The 15,949-nt window shown below is 65.2% G+C and overlaps 2 protein-coding genes across 2 annotated transcripts; one reads left to right on the top strand and one right to left on the bottom strand.

Moving 5' to 3' along the window:
- The first annotated feature begins 600 nt into the window (after window positions 1–600).
- On the top strand, window positions 601–4,198 carry FPGS (folylpolyglutamate synthase). Its single transcript, XM_010570985.1, has 15 exons — window positions 601–663; window positions 781–909; window positions 1,008–1,061; window positions 1,179–1,243; window positions 1,329–1,443; window positions 1,571–1,648; window positions 1,947–2,008; window positions 2,108–2,210; window positions 2,309–2,386; window positions 2,461–2,608; window positions 2,688–2,786; window positions 2,997–3,147; window positions 3,264–3,339; window positions 3,635–3,701; window positions 3,774–4,198. Exons 1-15 carry the CDS (start codon window positions 601–603, stop codon window positions 4,196–4,198), a joined length of 1,713 nt encoding a protein of 570 aa, XP_010569287.1.
- Window positions 4,199–5,017: 819 nt separating this feature from the next.
- ENG (endoglin) lies at window positions 5,018–12,017 on the bottom strand (the record flags this gene model as incomplete). The annotated part of the gene is made up of 14 exons (XM_010571130.1): window positions 5,018–5,187; window positions 5,663–5,764; window positions 5,863–5,926; window positions 6,146–6,391; window positions 6,495–6,605; window positions 6,725–6,769; window positions 7,053–7,190; window positions 7,316–7,458; window positions 7,545–7,719; window positions 7,948–8,080; window positions 8,259–8,415; window positions 8,611–8,773; window positions 9,375–9,509; window positions 11,844–12,017. Coding segments are annotated over 14 exons (1,956 nt in total), but the record flags the coding sequence as incomplete, so codon positions are not given.
- Window positions 12,018–15,949: the final 3,932 nt, after the last annotated feature.

A 15,949-nucleotide genomic window follows, 5' to 3' on the forward strand; every position in this document is an offset into this window, starting at 1 on the left:
GTCCCGGGCCCGCGCGGCTGCCTGGCATCGCGGGGACGCCGGCGGTCCCCAGGCTGAGGGACGGTGCGGAGCCCCCCGGGAGAGGGGACCTGTCCTGCCCCAGCCCCGCGCTCACCGGAGCCAGAACCGCCACGGGTCCCCGCGCCGCCGGCTGCTGGGACGGGGCCCGGCTGCTCGGGTGGGGTGTCCCCACGCTGGGGACGCGGGCTCGTCCCACGCCAGGTCCCCACCGCAGCGGTGCGGGGCCAGGCCCGCATCCCCCCCGGTGCGGGTTCCGGGAGCTCCGTGGCACCGGTGACCTCTGGCAGCGGCCGTGGCTGTGTCCCGCGTGCGCCATGCAGGTGCAGCTCTGTTGCTTCGTTTGCGCCTATAATTAAACACCAGCGGGCACAGGTGCCAGCACCGGAGCACCGCCCGCTCGCACCCACGGGCGGCCTTGTGCTGCTGGGGCAGAGGTGGGTGCTGGGCTGCCCCGTGCCCCCCCCCCCGGGGGGCCCAGGGGCACCCAGGAAGGGGCGGGCTCCCCTTGCCGATAAGTAGCCCGTCCCCACGGCATCCCTGCGACAGACGCTGGTGCTGCCGGCACATCCCCGCGGGGCCATGGCGGAGATGCCGCCAGCGTGGGTGGCTGCGGGTGCTGCCGAGGGAACTGAGCCCCATGGGGTGGGTGGAGGTGCAGCGGGCACAGGGCAGGCTGGCTCCCCGGGGCTGTGGCGGTGGGCACAGCCCTGAGGCTGCAGTGATGGGCGCCATCCTGATCACCTCCGGGGGTCTTTCCAGGACACCATCCGGACCCTCAACACCCTGCAGACCAACGCCAGCTACCTGGAGCAGGTGAAGCGGGAACGTGGTGATCCCCAAGCCCAGCTGGAAGCCATGCGGGGCTTTTTGGAGAGGAGCGGGCTGAAGGTGAGGGGGGTCCCTGTCCCCCCCCATCCCAGCAGCGGTGCTGCCGTGCCCGGTGCTGGCTGCCACGGGGGTCTCATGGGGTGGTTGACCTCCTGCAGGTCGAGGACCTGGATCGACTGAACATCATCCACGTCACAGGGACGAAGGGCAAGGTGAGGCAGGCGGGCAGTGCCGTGGGGGCCTGGGGGGGGCGAGGGGGGCCACCAGCATCTGTGGCTCCGTTTGCCCCTGCCCTGGCACGGGGGGTTTTAACGCTGCCATCTCCTCAGGGCTCGGTGTGTGCCTTCACCGAGTCCATACTCCGCAGCTATGGGCTGAAGACTGGCTTTTACAGGTGGGCACGGGGGGTTAGGAGGTTTGGGGGGGCCGGTGGTGCCGTGCCTGACCATGGCCCCCACCTGCTCTGCCCCCCCCCCCAGCTCCCCTCACCTGGTGCAGGTGCGTGAACGAATCCGCATCAACGGGCAGCCCATCAGCAAGGACCTCTTCAGCAAGTACTTCTGGCTCGTCTACAACCGCCTGGAGGAGACCAAGGTGGGGGTGGCAGGGCTTGTGGGGGGTGCTTCCTCCCCTGGGACCCCCCACCCTCCCTGGGGCCGTGGACCCCAGTGCCGGTTGGGGATGCTCCGTGCCATCCTTTTATGCCCGCTCTGCCTGGCAGGACCCAGCGTGTGCCAGCATGCCAGCATACTTCCGCTTCCTCACCATCATGGCCTTCCATGTCTTCCTGCAGGAGAAGGTAGGTGGTGGTGGCCTCCAGCTTGTGATGGGGACATCACGTTGGTGGGGACTTCAGGGAGGGAGGACACCTGGGGTCCAGCCCTGACCTGGGACAGAACTTGGCATCGGTCGGGCTGTTGTGGCTGTAACCAGGGGATGCTGTGTCAGGTGGATGGTCTCCTCACGAGTGGGGTCCATGTTCAGGCATGGGTTTGGAGGGACGGTGGCAGGGACCGGGCCCCACCCGCATCCCTGAATCCATGGGGACACATGCTGCTGGTGGCCCTGTGATGGCTCCAGTGTCCCCATGTCCCCAGGTGGACCTGGCGGTGGTGGAGGTTGGCATTGGTGGCGCCTACGACTGCACTAACATCATCAGGTAGGAGCCAGCGGAGCCGAGCCTGTCCCCCAGGGCTGCCAGGGCCTGGTGTCCCCACGGCGGAGGGACAGCAGGGACACTGCCATGCTGCGTCCCCAGGGCGCCGGTGGTGTGTGGGGTCTCATCCCTGGGCATCGACCACACCAGCATCCTGGGGGACACCATGGAGAAGATCGCCTGGCAGAAGGGGGGCATTTTTAAGGTAGGGAGACCCAGTCCTCCACCCTCTCACAGTTTCAAGGTGTGCTCCCTCGTGGCCCTGAGCAGCCCCATGGCCCTGAGCACCCCCGTCCTTCGCAGCCTGGCGTGCCGGCGTTCACCGTGGCGCAGCCGGAGGGGCCGCTGGAGGTGCTGAGGGACCGAGCCCAGGAACGGGAGGTGAGTTGGGTGGTGGTGGGGGTGGATGGGGGATACCCCATGGCGGGGGGGAGCTCAGCCTCTTCTCTCCGCAGTGTCCCCTCTACCTCTGCCCGGAGCTGGACGCCTTCGAGGGGGACAACCAGGCGCTGGAGCTGGGGCTGGCGGGCACCCACCAACGCTCCAACGCCGCCCTGGCCTTGCAGCTGGCACGGACCTGGCTGCAGCTCCGCGGCTGCTGGGGTAAGGTGGGGGGACGGGGATGGGGGGGTCAGACCCCGTTGTGTCCCCCAGGGTCTCAGCGGGGCGCCTGTCCCCCCAGGTCTTGGGGAGCTGAAGGAGGTGCCATCAAGCACCGAGCTGGTGGGGAGGCTGGTGCCGCTGGCGCCCACCTTTCGACCCACCGATGCCATGATCCAAGGTGCGGTACGGCTGTGCCGGGCTGCCCCCCCCTCCCCCTGCTGTCGTGTTGCAGGGCTCGGCGGGGGGACACCATACCAGGCCCCTGGCCAGTGCTGCCTGTACTGGAGGGCACAGCCTGGCTGCCTGCCCTGCATTTGATCCCTGCGGGGGTCCCGGTGCTGGAGGGGCACCTGGGGGTCCCAGCCCTGTGCCCCCCCCCTGCTCCCAGGCCTGCGGGACACGGAGTGGCTGGGCCGGACCCAGGTGCTGCCCCACGGCCCGGTGACATGGTACCTGGACGGGGCTCACACCACCAGCAGCATCCAGGCTTGCGTCCGCTGGTTCCGCCAGGCTGCCCTCAACCAGGACAAGCCCCACGAGTAAGGAGGGAACGGGGGACGGGGACGGGGGGGGGAACGACACACAGGGCGGGGCACGGTGGTGGTGCTGGGGGTCCCCATGGGGCACGGGCCACCCCCACCCTTTCTCCCCGCAGCGGCTCTGAGGTGCGTGTGCTGCTGTTCAACGCCACGGGGGACCGGGACACAGCGGCACTGCTCAAGCTGCTACTGGTGAGGTTTTGGGGGGGGGGGGGTGTCAGTGGGCCCGGACGCCTGGGTTCTCTGCCTGTGCTGGGACCTGCTTTGCTGTGAGTGCAGGGAGCCACGAGGTGGAGCTGATGCCATGTGCTGTCTGTCTGTCTGTCCACCCTGCTGTCCCTGGTTGTATCCCGCCTCAGTGCCCCCCCCCAGGGGTCTCGCAGCCCTGGATGCAGGGGGGGAACTCAGATGTGGGACAGGTCCCGGTAGGAATCCCATGGGTGGGTCCTGAGGGCTCCCACAGCCCTGACCCCCCCTCTCCCCACAGCCCTGCCACTTTGACTACGCTGTCTTCTGCCCCAACTTCACAGAGGTGTCGATGGCCAGCAACGCAGGTGAGTGCAGGGTCTCCCCTGACCCCTCCCTGGCCCCACCTAATCCCTGACCCCCATCCCCATCTCTCCCAGACCAGCAAAACTTTAACGTGACGCTGGAGACCGCCCTGACCCGCTGCCTGGAGAACCAGCAGACATGGACCCGGCTGCTGGAGGAGAAAGCAGGGCAGGACCCCTGGCTCTCAGCCCCCCTGCGGGCGGGGGGGCTGCTGCAGCCAGCTCCTGCCCGAGGGACCTTGCTTCTGGTCCCCCCAGCCCCGCGACCCCTCAATTCCCCAGCCCTCGTCTTCCCTTGCCTGGCCCAGGCGCTGCGGTGGGTGGCACAGGGCCGGGACCCCCACCTGGCAGCACCCACTGCCACGGGGGCTCACCACCCCGCCGCCAGCAGCGGGGCCGTGCTGCTGCAGGAGGCGGCCGCCATCCGTGTCCTGGTCACTGGCAGCCTGCACTTGGTGGGGGGGGTCCTCCGGCTGCTCGACCCTGCGCTCTCCCAGTAACGTGGGGGTGGATGGGGCATTGCCCCTCTTTTTACTTGAAGGTACATTTTACCGGTTTTTACTTTTTACCGGTTCTGCCCCCGATGATGCTTGGAGATGGCTGGGAGGGGGCACGCGGGACCCCTGACCCCATCCTGGCTCGGATCTTTTCACCCCAGTGCCTTGTACTTGTGTCCCCGCTGGGGACACTGGCCATGGGGGGTATGCTCCCAGCCCACCTTGGTGAAACCAACTAGGGGGGGCCCCAGGCTGTAGGGGGGCTGCCCCAGGCTGTGCCGGAGTCCCGGTGCCTGGGGGGGGTGGATGGTTTTGCGGGGGGCAGTAGGTGAGAGCCTCGAGCTGCAGCGAGGCTCGGCATCAGGGCACTACTAACTTAACATAGGGAAGATTTTTATTATTAATAAGAGTTTGTAACTTGGATGGGGAGCTGGGGGGGGGGGTTTCTGCCCAACGCCCTGTGGGGGAGCAGCAGCCCTGCACCCCCCCCCTCCCCAATAAACCTTGCTGCTCCCAGTGGTGCCTGCTGCCTTCTTGGGGGGACGCAGGAGGGGTGTGGGTGTCACCTCAAGTGCTGGGGCACATCCTGGGGGCACCCACTTTTGCCCCCCCTGCCCCCATTTGATGGGGAGCCTTGGGGGGGCTTTGGCAATAGCTGCTCTCTCTACCTCCCTGGCGCACCCAGCAGCGGGCGACCCTGGGGAGGTTGCAGGGTGCCCCCCCTCCCCGGCGTGGGCTGTCCTCGGGGGGCCAAAGCATTCACTGAATGAGTAACGGAGGCCCCCTCCGGGCTCAGCCTGAGATTTGGGGCAAAAAACCAGCTTAATGGAGCTGGGATGTGTCCCCAGGTCCGGCGGATGGGGGCTGGCCAGGCTCGGGGGGGCCTGGGGGGGTCAGGCCATGCTGCTGGTGGAGCAGGGGGTGCTCTGGGTGCTGCCGATGCTGTGGTTGGTGCTGCTGCTCTCCGAGGCTGGCGCCGTGCTGGAAACCGGCTGCAGTTTGGAGGTGGGACCTGGCTCACACCGCCCGCCATGGGGCCAGGGGGAAAAACACCAAGGGGAAACCAGACTCAGGGTGGCCAGTGGTGGCCATGGCTCATCCCCATGGGACTTTCCAGCCCCCATGCACAAACCCTCCCGCGTTGCTCCCCAGCCGGCCCCTGAGCCCCCGGGATGGAGATGGGCATGGGGCACCATGATGGCACCAGGAGCAGGAGTTAGGGCAGGTGGCAGCGGGGGACCCCAGGGCAGTAGGGGGGACCCTGGGAAGCTGTGGGGTTATTCCCCTGTGGCATTGCCAGGAGGGCCGTACAGATGATGGCAATGCAGCAGCCTGGTCCCTGGCTCACATGCGGACCTTGGCCAGGGGGCTTTGGGCCAGGGTGGGACATGGGCAACCCAGCAAGGGACATGTGTGTGGCCCCTCCACATCCCACTGTGGGGGTCCCTAGGGGCAGTGGATACTCACGGGTGTGCGAGTAGATGTACCAGAGCCCAGCAGTGAGGAGTGCTCCAATGAGGAAGGCACCGAAGGTGATGCCCAGGACAGCGGCCAGCCCCAAACCATGATCTGCAGGAGGATGAGGCCATCAGCACCACCATGCTGGGGGGAGGGTCCCCTACCCACTTCCACTCCTGCCCCGGCTCCCTCCCCTGCCCCAAACTCACTGTTGGGTGGCCGCCAGCTGTCCTTCACTGTCACCTCCAGGACCTTCTCAAAGATGGTGTTGTTCTGTGGAGGTGGAGGCAGGGGTGAGGGGTGGGGGGGGGGGAGACCCACATCCCATCGGGGGACAGGGCTGGGAGCCCCCAGGCTCTTTGGGGACTGGGGGTGCTGCTCCCAGCTGGGACTCCCCACTCCGCAGTGTGGGACAAAGCTGGCAGGCTGCCACCGCCGATGGTGGGAACCAGCACGGTGGCATTATGGGGTGGGGGGGTTACTCACGCTGACCTGCAAGCCGGCGTTGCACTTGAGGGTGGTGGACAAGGGGACGCGCCCGCCCTCGGGGATGGCGTAGGTGAAGCGGAAGCGCCAGACCTTCCTCCCATGGCTACTGGGGGGCCCCTCCAGCATGGTCACCCCCTTGCCGCGTGCCTCCCCACCTTGCACCAGCAGCACCGACTCCCGCCCCGGTGCCCCCAGCCAGCACTCCTTCAGCTGCAGGTCGGACGGGTGGTCCTCCCACCGCATGGATGCCTGCCGTGGAGAGCGGGGGGGAAGGGGGACACATCATCAGGGTCACCGGCCTGGGGATGGCTGGACCCCCCCTGCAACCCAGGCACTGAGCTGGCGGCAGTACCTGCACGAAAGCCTCCTTGTTGACCTCCAGCTCCGTCTGCGGTGCCTCAAAGGCGGCAGTGGGGAAGAGGCGCAGGAAGAGCTCCCGTGGGATCTTGCACTCGAAGGCCACCTGCGAGTGGGGACGGTGCTGATGTCACCCCCCCCAGCACCCAGCCGGCAGTAGCACTGGCACCCTTCTCCCACAGTCCCACTCCCCTCCCCGGTCCCGCTGGGAAACCCGGCTCTTACCCGCACGCTCCGGGGCGCTGCACCCTTGGCCAGGTTGAGGATGAGCTGCCAGAAGGTGGAGAAGGTTGGATGAGCCAAGTGGTCCCCACGGTCGGGGTCTATTGTTCCCACTGGGATGGGATGGAGGTCCTACCACCCGCCTCCCGCCCCCCCCATCTCCACCAGCACCCAGGCGCAGCAGCAGGACTCAGCTGTGGGCTGCAGCAGGATGTTTCCAACCATGAAAAAACAAGGACGTCCCAGTGGAGAAGCCCCACCGAGCATCACTGAAGCCCCCGTGGGGCATCAACGGGGCTGGGGGCAGTGCCCCAGCTGGCCCCCCACTCACCTCATTGTTGGCATGGCCCCTGTCCTCCAGCGAGGTGCCGCAGTGGCTGAGGGGGGTTCTCAGCATGAAGTGAGTGGCATTTTTCTCTGCCTGGCAGTTGATGTCCCGCAGTGTGATGTTCACCACATCCTTGATGGGCTGGGAGAAACAAACCCAGTGGTCACTCACTGGCTGGGGAGAGCCCTGTCCCACCCACCCCGAGCAGGATGCAACCCCCCCTGGGTGATACTGGCAGGCATCAGACCCCCCCCAACCCCCCTTACCTCCAGGTGGGACCTGGCGATGACAATCTCCATGGTTTCATCCGTGCACTTCCAGGGACGGAGCATGAATAGCAGCATGTGGGGCAGCGAGTTGGCGGTGGGGGCCGGGGTGGTGGGTGTTGCGGGTGCCCTCCTGATCGCCTCTGTGGGCCAGAGAGATGGGGGGGCTGAGTGGGGGCAGTGGGACCCCCCCCCATCCTGCCCAGCCCTGGGGCACCAGGGGCCTCACCGTGCTCCTGGATCTCCAGGCTGACGCGGGTGCTGGCGGGGATGGCGGAATAGGAGGCGATGATGCTGTAGTTTTTCTCGAAGGCTTTGGCGACGAGGCCCCACTCTGTGTCAGGCAGGAGCTCCCCAGGGAGCAGCATCGGGGAGATGGACATGATCTTGTAGTTCCCGGAGACCTACGGTAGGGGAGTGGGCAGCACAGGGTGGGCTGAGCGGGGATGGGGACAGCCAGGGATGCTCAAGGCAGGGACAGCTTCTGGGTTAGGAGGGCTTGCAGCGAGGGGGCTGCCATGTCCCCAGGTGCCCTCCTGCCACCCTCCCCGTGCCACTGGCATCTCTTGGCATCTGGCAGCCCCCTTGGTGGGGGTGGGGGGAACACATGTCCCTCTCAAGAGGGGCCCTACCAAGAACTGGATGTGGCAGTTGTTGACGGAGAGGGACCAGGTGAGGTTGGCCCGGCTCTGCAGAATGAGGATCTGGTTGCTCACGGCTCTCTCGGGACAGCTCAGGGACAAGTTCACCTCTGTGATGGGGGAGCTGCGAAACCACGAGATTCCCCCCAGCATCAGCATCCCACATCAGTAGATCCTGTACCCCTCCTTGGGATGGGGGGGGTCTCTGCCTGTGAGACACCCCAACACCTTCTTGAGCATCTCCAAGCATGTCCCACCCCCCTGCCACCCCCGGGGGTCCCACTGCTGGCACTGCGCGGTACCTGGGCTCAGGCTGCAGGCGGATGATGTGGGCAGCCCTGGTGCTCTGGGTGTCCCCGCGTGAGCAGCCCTTCACCCCGTGGAAGAAGACCTCAGTCTCGAGGTGCAGCGTGGCATTGAAGCGCTCCTGGGGGATGCAGTCCCGGGGGCTGTCGGTGGCTGTGGAGGTGGGGGGGGTCACCAAAGCCAAACCGTGCTCAGCAGGTGGGGAGATGCTCTGGGCCAGGGACATCGGTCCCTATAGCATCTCCCCCGGGACCGTCCTTCACCCTGGCGGGTTGTCACCCTCCAGGAGCAGGAAGAGCATCGCTGCCCACCCTGGCCCCCCCAGTGCCAGCCCCTGGCCCCACGCACCTTCTCCCAGGCGGACCTGGACCCAGCGGGGGTCCCGCAGCTCGCTGTAGGATGTGATGCCCCTGTAGGTATCCCGAGCCCAGGCCAGCAGCTGCCCCTCGCTGGCGGCCATGGGTGGCTCGGGGCCCTGTGCTTCGATGGTCCCCGGGCTGAGGCGGGCGTCCTGCGGGGCGAACGGCAGCCTGAGCCGGGGTCGGGGAGGGAGAGGCGCATCCCTCCCTGGCACAGGCTGGCACGGTGAAAGCGTGGAAAGCCTTTCCCCCGGCACAGAGGATGCGGGTGTAAAGCTAAACCAGGCGAGCATCCCTGGAGCCCTGGCTCCATCGTGGCTGGGGGTCACCCCAGATGAACAGGGATTTTTGGGGCCATGGGCTGGGAGCAGCGTGGGCAGCCAGCGGCACGCGGAGAGCTCAGCCCACTTTATTATTAGCCACAAACAAAGCAGGAGGTTTATTTTGCTAACAAAGTGCCTGGGCCCGGCTCAGCTCGCTGGAGCCAAACCCCATCCCTGACCTTCCTCCCGCCATCCGGAGGAAACGGGAGCTTTTTCCAGCCCTGTGCGTCATTCCCTGCCCAGCCAGCCCCGTGCTCAGCACTGCCAGTAGCGGCCAGTTGCATTCCCTCCTCCCCAGGGCACCATGAGTACCGTCTCCAGAGTTGGGGGTACCAGTCTCCTCCAGGGATGCCCCCCCAAATATATCTGGGAATGGCCCCAGCCCTGCTGCCCCCCGGGGTTGCTCCTGGCGTGGGGCTGCGGCACTCACGGTGTGGACGATCAGGTCCGGGCACAGGGAGGTGATGATGGCTGAGCAGCGGGCACACAGAAGGATGAGCACGGGTGATGGGGCGCAGCTACCAGCTTGTGGTGTGACGGACACCTTCAGTGGGAAGGCTGAAGCCTGGGGGGGGAAGGGGAGAGTGTCACCACCGCAGCCACCAAGCCCCAATTATTGTCACCTCCCTGGGTGCCCCCTGGCCACCCCACCTGTTCCCGGAGCCAGAGGCAGCAGGGAGAGCCCTCGGGCTGGCCCCAAGCACAAGCCATGCAGAGGCAGCCGTGGCCAGGTTTAGCGGGGGCAGGCTGGGGGGATGCAGAGATGCCACGTGGATGTGTACCCACACCAGGGGGGGCAAACAACCCCTGGCTCCCCTGAGCAAGGGACCAGAGCATTCCCACCTCAAAGTTGGTGACACTAGGGTCCAGGGCACCCCCATACTGGGGTCTAGGCACACCCCCTTGGGGACCAGGGCATCCTTGCATCAGGGACTGAGTAATCTTTGCACTGGCCACCCTGGTGTCACCCCACTGCAGACTGGGGTGTCCCCACACCAGAGACTGACATGTCCCCACACCAGGGACTGGGGCATCCCTACACCAGCAAACAGAGCATCCTCACACTGGGGACTGGAGCATTCCCACACTGGGGCCAGGGCATCCCCACCCTGGGCACTGGAGCATCCCCACTGTAGGTACCAGGGTGTCCCCCCACTGAAGATCAGAGCATCCCCACCCTGGGCACCGGGATGCCCTCCCTGGGTTTCCCAGCCCCATCCCAGCACCATGCAGCTGCTCCAGGCTTGGGACCAGCCATACTGGTGCAGAGGGATGCTGGGGGCACAGCAGTGGCATGCACTGCTCCCTGTGGCCAGCACTGCCCGGTGGCCTCCAGCCAGAAATCCGGATGGGGAAGCCAAAACACCAGGTGCTAAGTTTGGCAACTGCTGCCTGAATCACCGCTCACAAAGTGCTGAGCCAGGCAGCAAGCAGGGAAAACCAGCCGGGGACCAGCGGAGTGGAGGCAGCTGCCAGTGCCGGGCACTGGGCCGGCGGGATGGGGCTGTGGGCATCCTGGCCTGGCTGTGGCCCTGTGGCGAGCGTGGGTGGCCGGGGTCCCCGGGTGGCCCTGGGCGTCGGGGAGGAGCCGGTGGCTTTTTTTCCTGCCGCGTGTTTTGCGGCGCTCCATTGTTCAGCTGCGCGAGCGGCGGGAGCCTTGCTACTGCCCCGCCGCCGCCTTTCAGGTTATTTTTTTCTTTTTCTTTTTTTTTTTTTGCATCGTGGGGATCTGCTTATAGAAAGCGGCTTCCAGTAATTCTTCTGTGAGTGGAGCCGCGTCCCTGCCTGGCTCCCCCCGTGCGCCGCAGGGCTCGGTGCCGCAGCCGTGACATCAGCGCGTGTCCCCCACTGCCGCCGGTGACAACCCCAGGGCACCCCCGGCCCCGGCGCTTATTCACGAGCCTGGGTGCCAGGGCCACGTCACACCAAGCTGCGACAGAGGGGCCCTTGCAAAACGCACCCGCCCCAGCGGCTCCTGGCCCAGCTCCTGTCTCCCCCTGAAAAGCAGAACTGGGAGAGCCAGGAGGCGGCGGGGAGGGGGGAGCGTGGCGCCGGGTGGCCCAGGGCTGGGCCAAAATCAAATGCTGGGTTTGCTGGGGCCCAGACAGCACGAGGGTTGCTGGGCCATGCTGCAGAGCAGCTGTGCAAACCCACATGCCGGTGCAAACTCAGGTGCTGGTGCAAATCCATGCACCAGTGCAAAGTGGGCATGGTTGATGGTTGGACTCGATGGTCTTGAAGGTCTTTTCCAACCTAAATGATTTTATTCTGTTCTGTTCTGTTCTATTTGATTCTATTCTATTCTAAACCCACCCACCCGTGCCAACCAGTACCGGTGCCACCCAGGGATGCAGCCCCAGCCCTGCTGCTGCTCTGTGCTCATCCTCACCTGAAAGCTGCCTGGGGCACCCACAGTGTGGTTATCGTGCCTCAGCAGGCTGTGCAAATGCTGGCAACCAGGTTTCCGCTCGCTCGGCTGCCTTCAAGTGATGTGCCTCCCTCCATCCCTCTATCCCTACTCCATCCCTCCCTCCATCTTTCTCTCCATCCCTCCCTCTCCAGTGTGGTCCCCATTGGGTGCCCGGGGCTCTGCCCTGCTCCCAAGCTGGAACCAGGCCACCTCCCCAGGGAAACAGGGGTTCCTGGGACATCCAGCGCAGAGACAGTCCCGGCAGCATGGGCTGCTAGAAAAATTGCCTCTAAAGACTTTAAATTTCTGTTAGGGCCAGAGACACCCATGGCTGCGCTGGGAGAAGAAGCTTAGTGAAGAGGTTAATCCAGGTCCTCTTGCTGTGCCTTAGTCAGAGGAAACAGTTTCAACTGCCGGGACACCCTGCGCGGTGCAGACAGTGCCAGAGTGACAGTGCTGGGGTGATGCACGGGGACCCCGCTTGCTCACCTTGGACCACTCGACTCTGAGGATATGGACTTCATGGCTGTTGCCTACGGAGCTGCTGCTGACACAGCCCCGTGGCACTGTGCTGGTGGCATAGGACAGGGTGATGGGCGGCTCCACCGTCACCGGCTGCAGGTCGCAGCCCTCGGCTCTCCCGGGGTCTGGGAGGAAAACAAGAGACAGTCAGTCCCCGCCATGCAGACATGGGGTGACAGGACACGGAGGGGACATGATGTGGGAGGGGGCTGCATTGCAACGCCAGCCCCAGCCCTGTCCCCCTGCCCCCGGCACGGCTTCACCACGGCCCCATTGCCGGCACAGTGCCTGTGGGGCCATCTGCTACATGTTTGCTCAGGGCTCGTCTGCCGCTGCCAGCAATCACGTTAATGACCCTCGGATCCGGGCTGGAAAAATCCGCTGTCCCCGCTCGGCGCTGCCGCGTGCCAAAACTCGCGCCCAGCTGCCCTGAACGCTCGGGCGGTGGCGGAAGCCCCCCCGCATCCCCTATGCCGCAGGAAAGCGGGAAGCTCAGGTATGGAAATGGCCGTAAAGCTCATCCTCCGCAGGCGCCGAGGCGTGAGCTTTGCCCCATCCCGAACCCCCCGCACGGCGCGCGAGCGAGCAGGGCTGGTGGGCGGCTGCCAAGGGAAATCCTGAGCGCGTTTGAAAGCCTGATCCTGTAAATCCCCATTTGCCTCGGCCATTTCCCCTGCCCCAGGCAGCCCTGCTGCGGCCGGGCTGTCCTCGAGCTGGCCCCTGTGCCGGGAGGTGTCCTAGGGACCCACTTGCACCTATGGGTGCCCCCTTGGAGGGGGCTGGGCAGCGTGGAGCCCCGCAGCCTCAGCTGGGGGCTTCCCATGGGGAGACCGTGCCTGGGACACTGTGTTTGCTTTGGAGGTGACCACTGAGCTCCGTCCCTTCCCATCCCATCCTTTCCCATCCCTGGGGGCTCCAGCCACCACGCCAGGAGGTGACTGGATCCCGCACCAGGGCCACCTAGCCGCCCGCGCAGGGACCGGGCTGGAGGGCGCGATGCTCCGGGTTGTCAAGGGTTTGGGATGCGGCAGCCGGCAAAGGGCCACTTGTGCCATGTGCCCATCACGGCACCCCTGGTCCATGTCTCGCCATCGAGGTGGCGTGGCCGTGGCAGCAGGGTCACGGCGCAGACCCCCCCTCCGGTGACGCTGCCGCGGGCCCACCTATTGTCCAGTGCTTCCTCCCCCCAGCGTGGCGGCCGTGCGGCCGGCAGCATCGGGAGGAAGATAAACAGCTGCTTATCTGGGCGCCGCAGGCTGCGTCCCTCTTCCCCTCTGCTCCTGCCCCGACGGCACCGGGCACAGCCACGAGAGGCCCCTGCCATTGCTGGGCAGAGGACGGGCAGCTCATCACACCTCTGGCAGCATCCCGCGGGGAGGTCAGGTAGGGCCGAGGCTGGACTCGCCCCCGGCGCAGGGCAAGGATGCCGGCAGAGGGGATGCAGGGCAGCGGTGCCAGCCGGGCACGGTCAGTCCCTGGAGAGAGTGGGCTCCTGCATTATGTCAGGATCAGATAAGGGGGCTCAGCTGGGCCGCCCGGGGCAATCAGATAAGGGCACTGTTATTTTTGTACTCCAGGAAAGGAAAAAAAAATAAAAAGGAAGAAAGAAAGAAAATCCACTTTATGTTTTTCCAGCCGCCCGCCCCCTCCCTTGCTCCGGCGCAGCCAAGACCAGAGAGCGGGGACAGTCCCACCACAGCTCCCCCACGGGTCAGGGACCGGGGGGGGGCGATTCCTGGGGTTTGGGAGCAGATCAAAGGCCCTGGGCAGAGAGCAACGCCCAGGGGTGCCGGGCTGGGGGGTGCGGAGCCAGGGTGGCTCTGGCAGCGCAGGATGCCCCATGGGACGGGCAGCGCCGCTCTGGCATCCCGGCATCCGGCTGTGCCGCCTCAGCATTTGTGTAACAAGCTGGCCGGTCTCAGCCCAGGTCACTGCAAACTTGAGAGGGGATTGTCACCTTCTGAGCCACCGCTGGCTGTTGGACCGTGCAGAGGTGGCATCAGGGCGCTGATGACAGGGCAGATGGGACCAGGCTTTGGGACTGATGCAGGCCATGTCATTCCTGCCCCTCTCTAAGTCAGCCAGGCACCGGACAGCCTCTCCCTGCGGATAGGAAGGGTCGACCCAGCGCCGTGCTTACCCCATGGGGAGCAGCGCCAGTCCCCCGCCTCTGGAAACCTGCTGTGCCCATGAGGCCCCGTGGCACTGTGCCCACCGTGGGCACCCCCAGCACTGCACCCGCTGTGGACACCCCCAGTCCCGTGGATCCCTGCCGGAGAGAGGCAGCAGCCAGACAGGACGTGGCATATGTGGCACAGCTACGCAGGACAGGGACCGTATAGCTACATAGGACAGGGACGATATGGCACAGTCACATAGGATGGGGACCATATAGCACAGCTACATAAGTTTGGGATGGTACAGCACAGATGAATAGGACATGGTCTATATGGTGGAGTTACACGGGACAGGGACCATACGGGCACAGTCACATACGACAGGGACTATATAGCTCAGTTACATAGGACAGGGACTGCACTGCAGTTACATAGGACAGGAACTGTATGGCACAGCTACACAGGCTAGGGACCATATAGAACAGTTAGGAGAAGGACTGCATTAGACAGCTACATAGGACAAGGACAGTATGCAATAGCTACAGAGGATGGGGACTGTATAGCACAACTACATAGCATGGGGACCATATACCCCAGCTAAATAGGACAGGAACCATATGGCATAGCTACATAGGACTCAGCCCATATAGCACAGCCATGTTAGTGCAGGGACTGTATGGCACAGCCCTATAGGACGGAGACTGTATGGGACAAATACAAAGGACACGGACTGTATGGCACAGCTACGTAGAACAGAGGTGACATTGCACAGTGGTGTAGCATGGGGACCAGATGGCACAGCTACATGGTATAGGGACTATACATCACAGATAGGAAGGACAGGGCCTCTGTCGCAAAACTACATAGGATGTTGTGGACCATATGGCACAGCTATAGGATGGGGACTGTATCGCACACCTACAGAGAACATGGACCTTATTGCACATATACTCAGGACAGGGACTGCATGGCACAGCCATAGGACAGGGACTGTATGGCACAGCTACAGAGGACATGAACCATATGGCACAGCTAAAGGATGGGGACTGTACCGCACAGTTACGGAGGACGCAGAACTTACTGTACATCTACATAGGATGGGGACTGTATGGCACAGCTGCGGTGGACGTGACCCATACAGCACAGCCTCACCGGACAGGGACTGCCTGGCACAGCTACCAGGCAGTGACCGGGGGGTGACAGTAGGCAGGGAGTGGGTGCCGAGCCTGGCAGCACCCACCGGCGCTGGCCCCCGCGGTGGCCGGGAGGGACCGACCCAGCCAGGACAGGCAGTGCTGCTGGCCCCGGCCTCCTGCTGCCTTCCCAGTTCCCCTTTTCCTCCGCCGGCGGGTCGCACCCCGGGGTCCCCCGGCCCCCTGCCCTCCATCCAGCATGGGTGTCCCCCAGCACGTTGCCCCTTGAAATTTGCCCTGTGGCTTCGCAGGGACCTCGGGGTGACTTCAGTGCTTTTCTGCCAGAATGCTCCGGCGGCAGACGGACCCCCAGCTCTGTCCCCATGGCCCACGCAGGGCTTTGCAGGGTTTTTCCCCTTTCCTCGCCCCCGGCTCCCAGTCGACCCACACCCCCACAGTGCCAGGAGGCCACAGAAGCCGCCCCAGAGCCCCTGGGTGCCATTGCCTCGGCCGGGGCGCAGCAACGGCACCTTTGACACCTTCCGAGCCCCAGTGACGCAGCCTGGATTTCGGGGGTCCCGGAGACCAGCGGGGCCGCATAGTGTGTGTGTCCTCCCCAGGGCTGGGGGGGAGGTTTGTCCCTCCCCACCCCCGGGGCTGTCCCCCCCAAAAAAACCTTCTCTCCCAGGAGCTTCCCAAGGGGTGACACTGGCACTGGCACAGCCGGGACCCCTTCGGCCCACCCCCCCGGGGACCCGAACCCCATCCAGCCCGGAGTCACCGGTGGGTCCCACCACCGCCGCCGTCCCAGGGGGTCCCATCC

This window comes from Haliaeetus leucocephalus, unplaced genomic scaffold (genome assembly GCF_000737465.1).
Source record: "Haliaeetus leucocephalus isolate CR32 unplaced genomic scaffold, Haliaeetus_leucocephalus-4.0 Scaffold306, whole genome shotgun sequence".
NCBI classification, from domain to species: Eukaryota; Metazoa; Chordata; class Aves; order Accipitriformes; family Accipitridae; genus Haliaeetus; species Haliaeetus leucocephalus.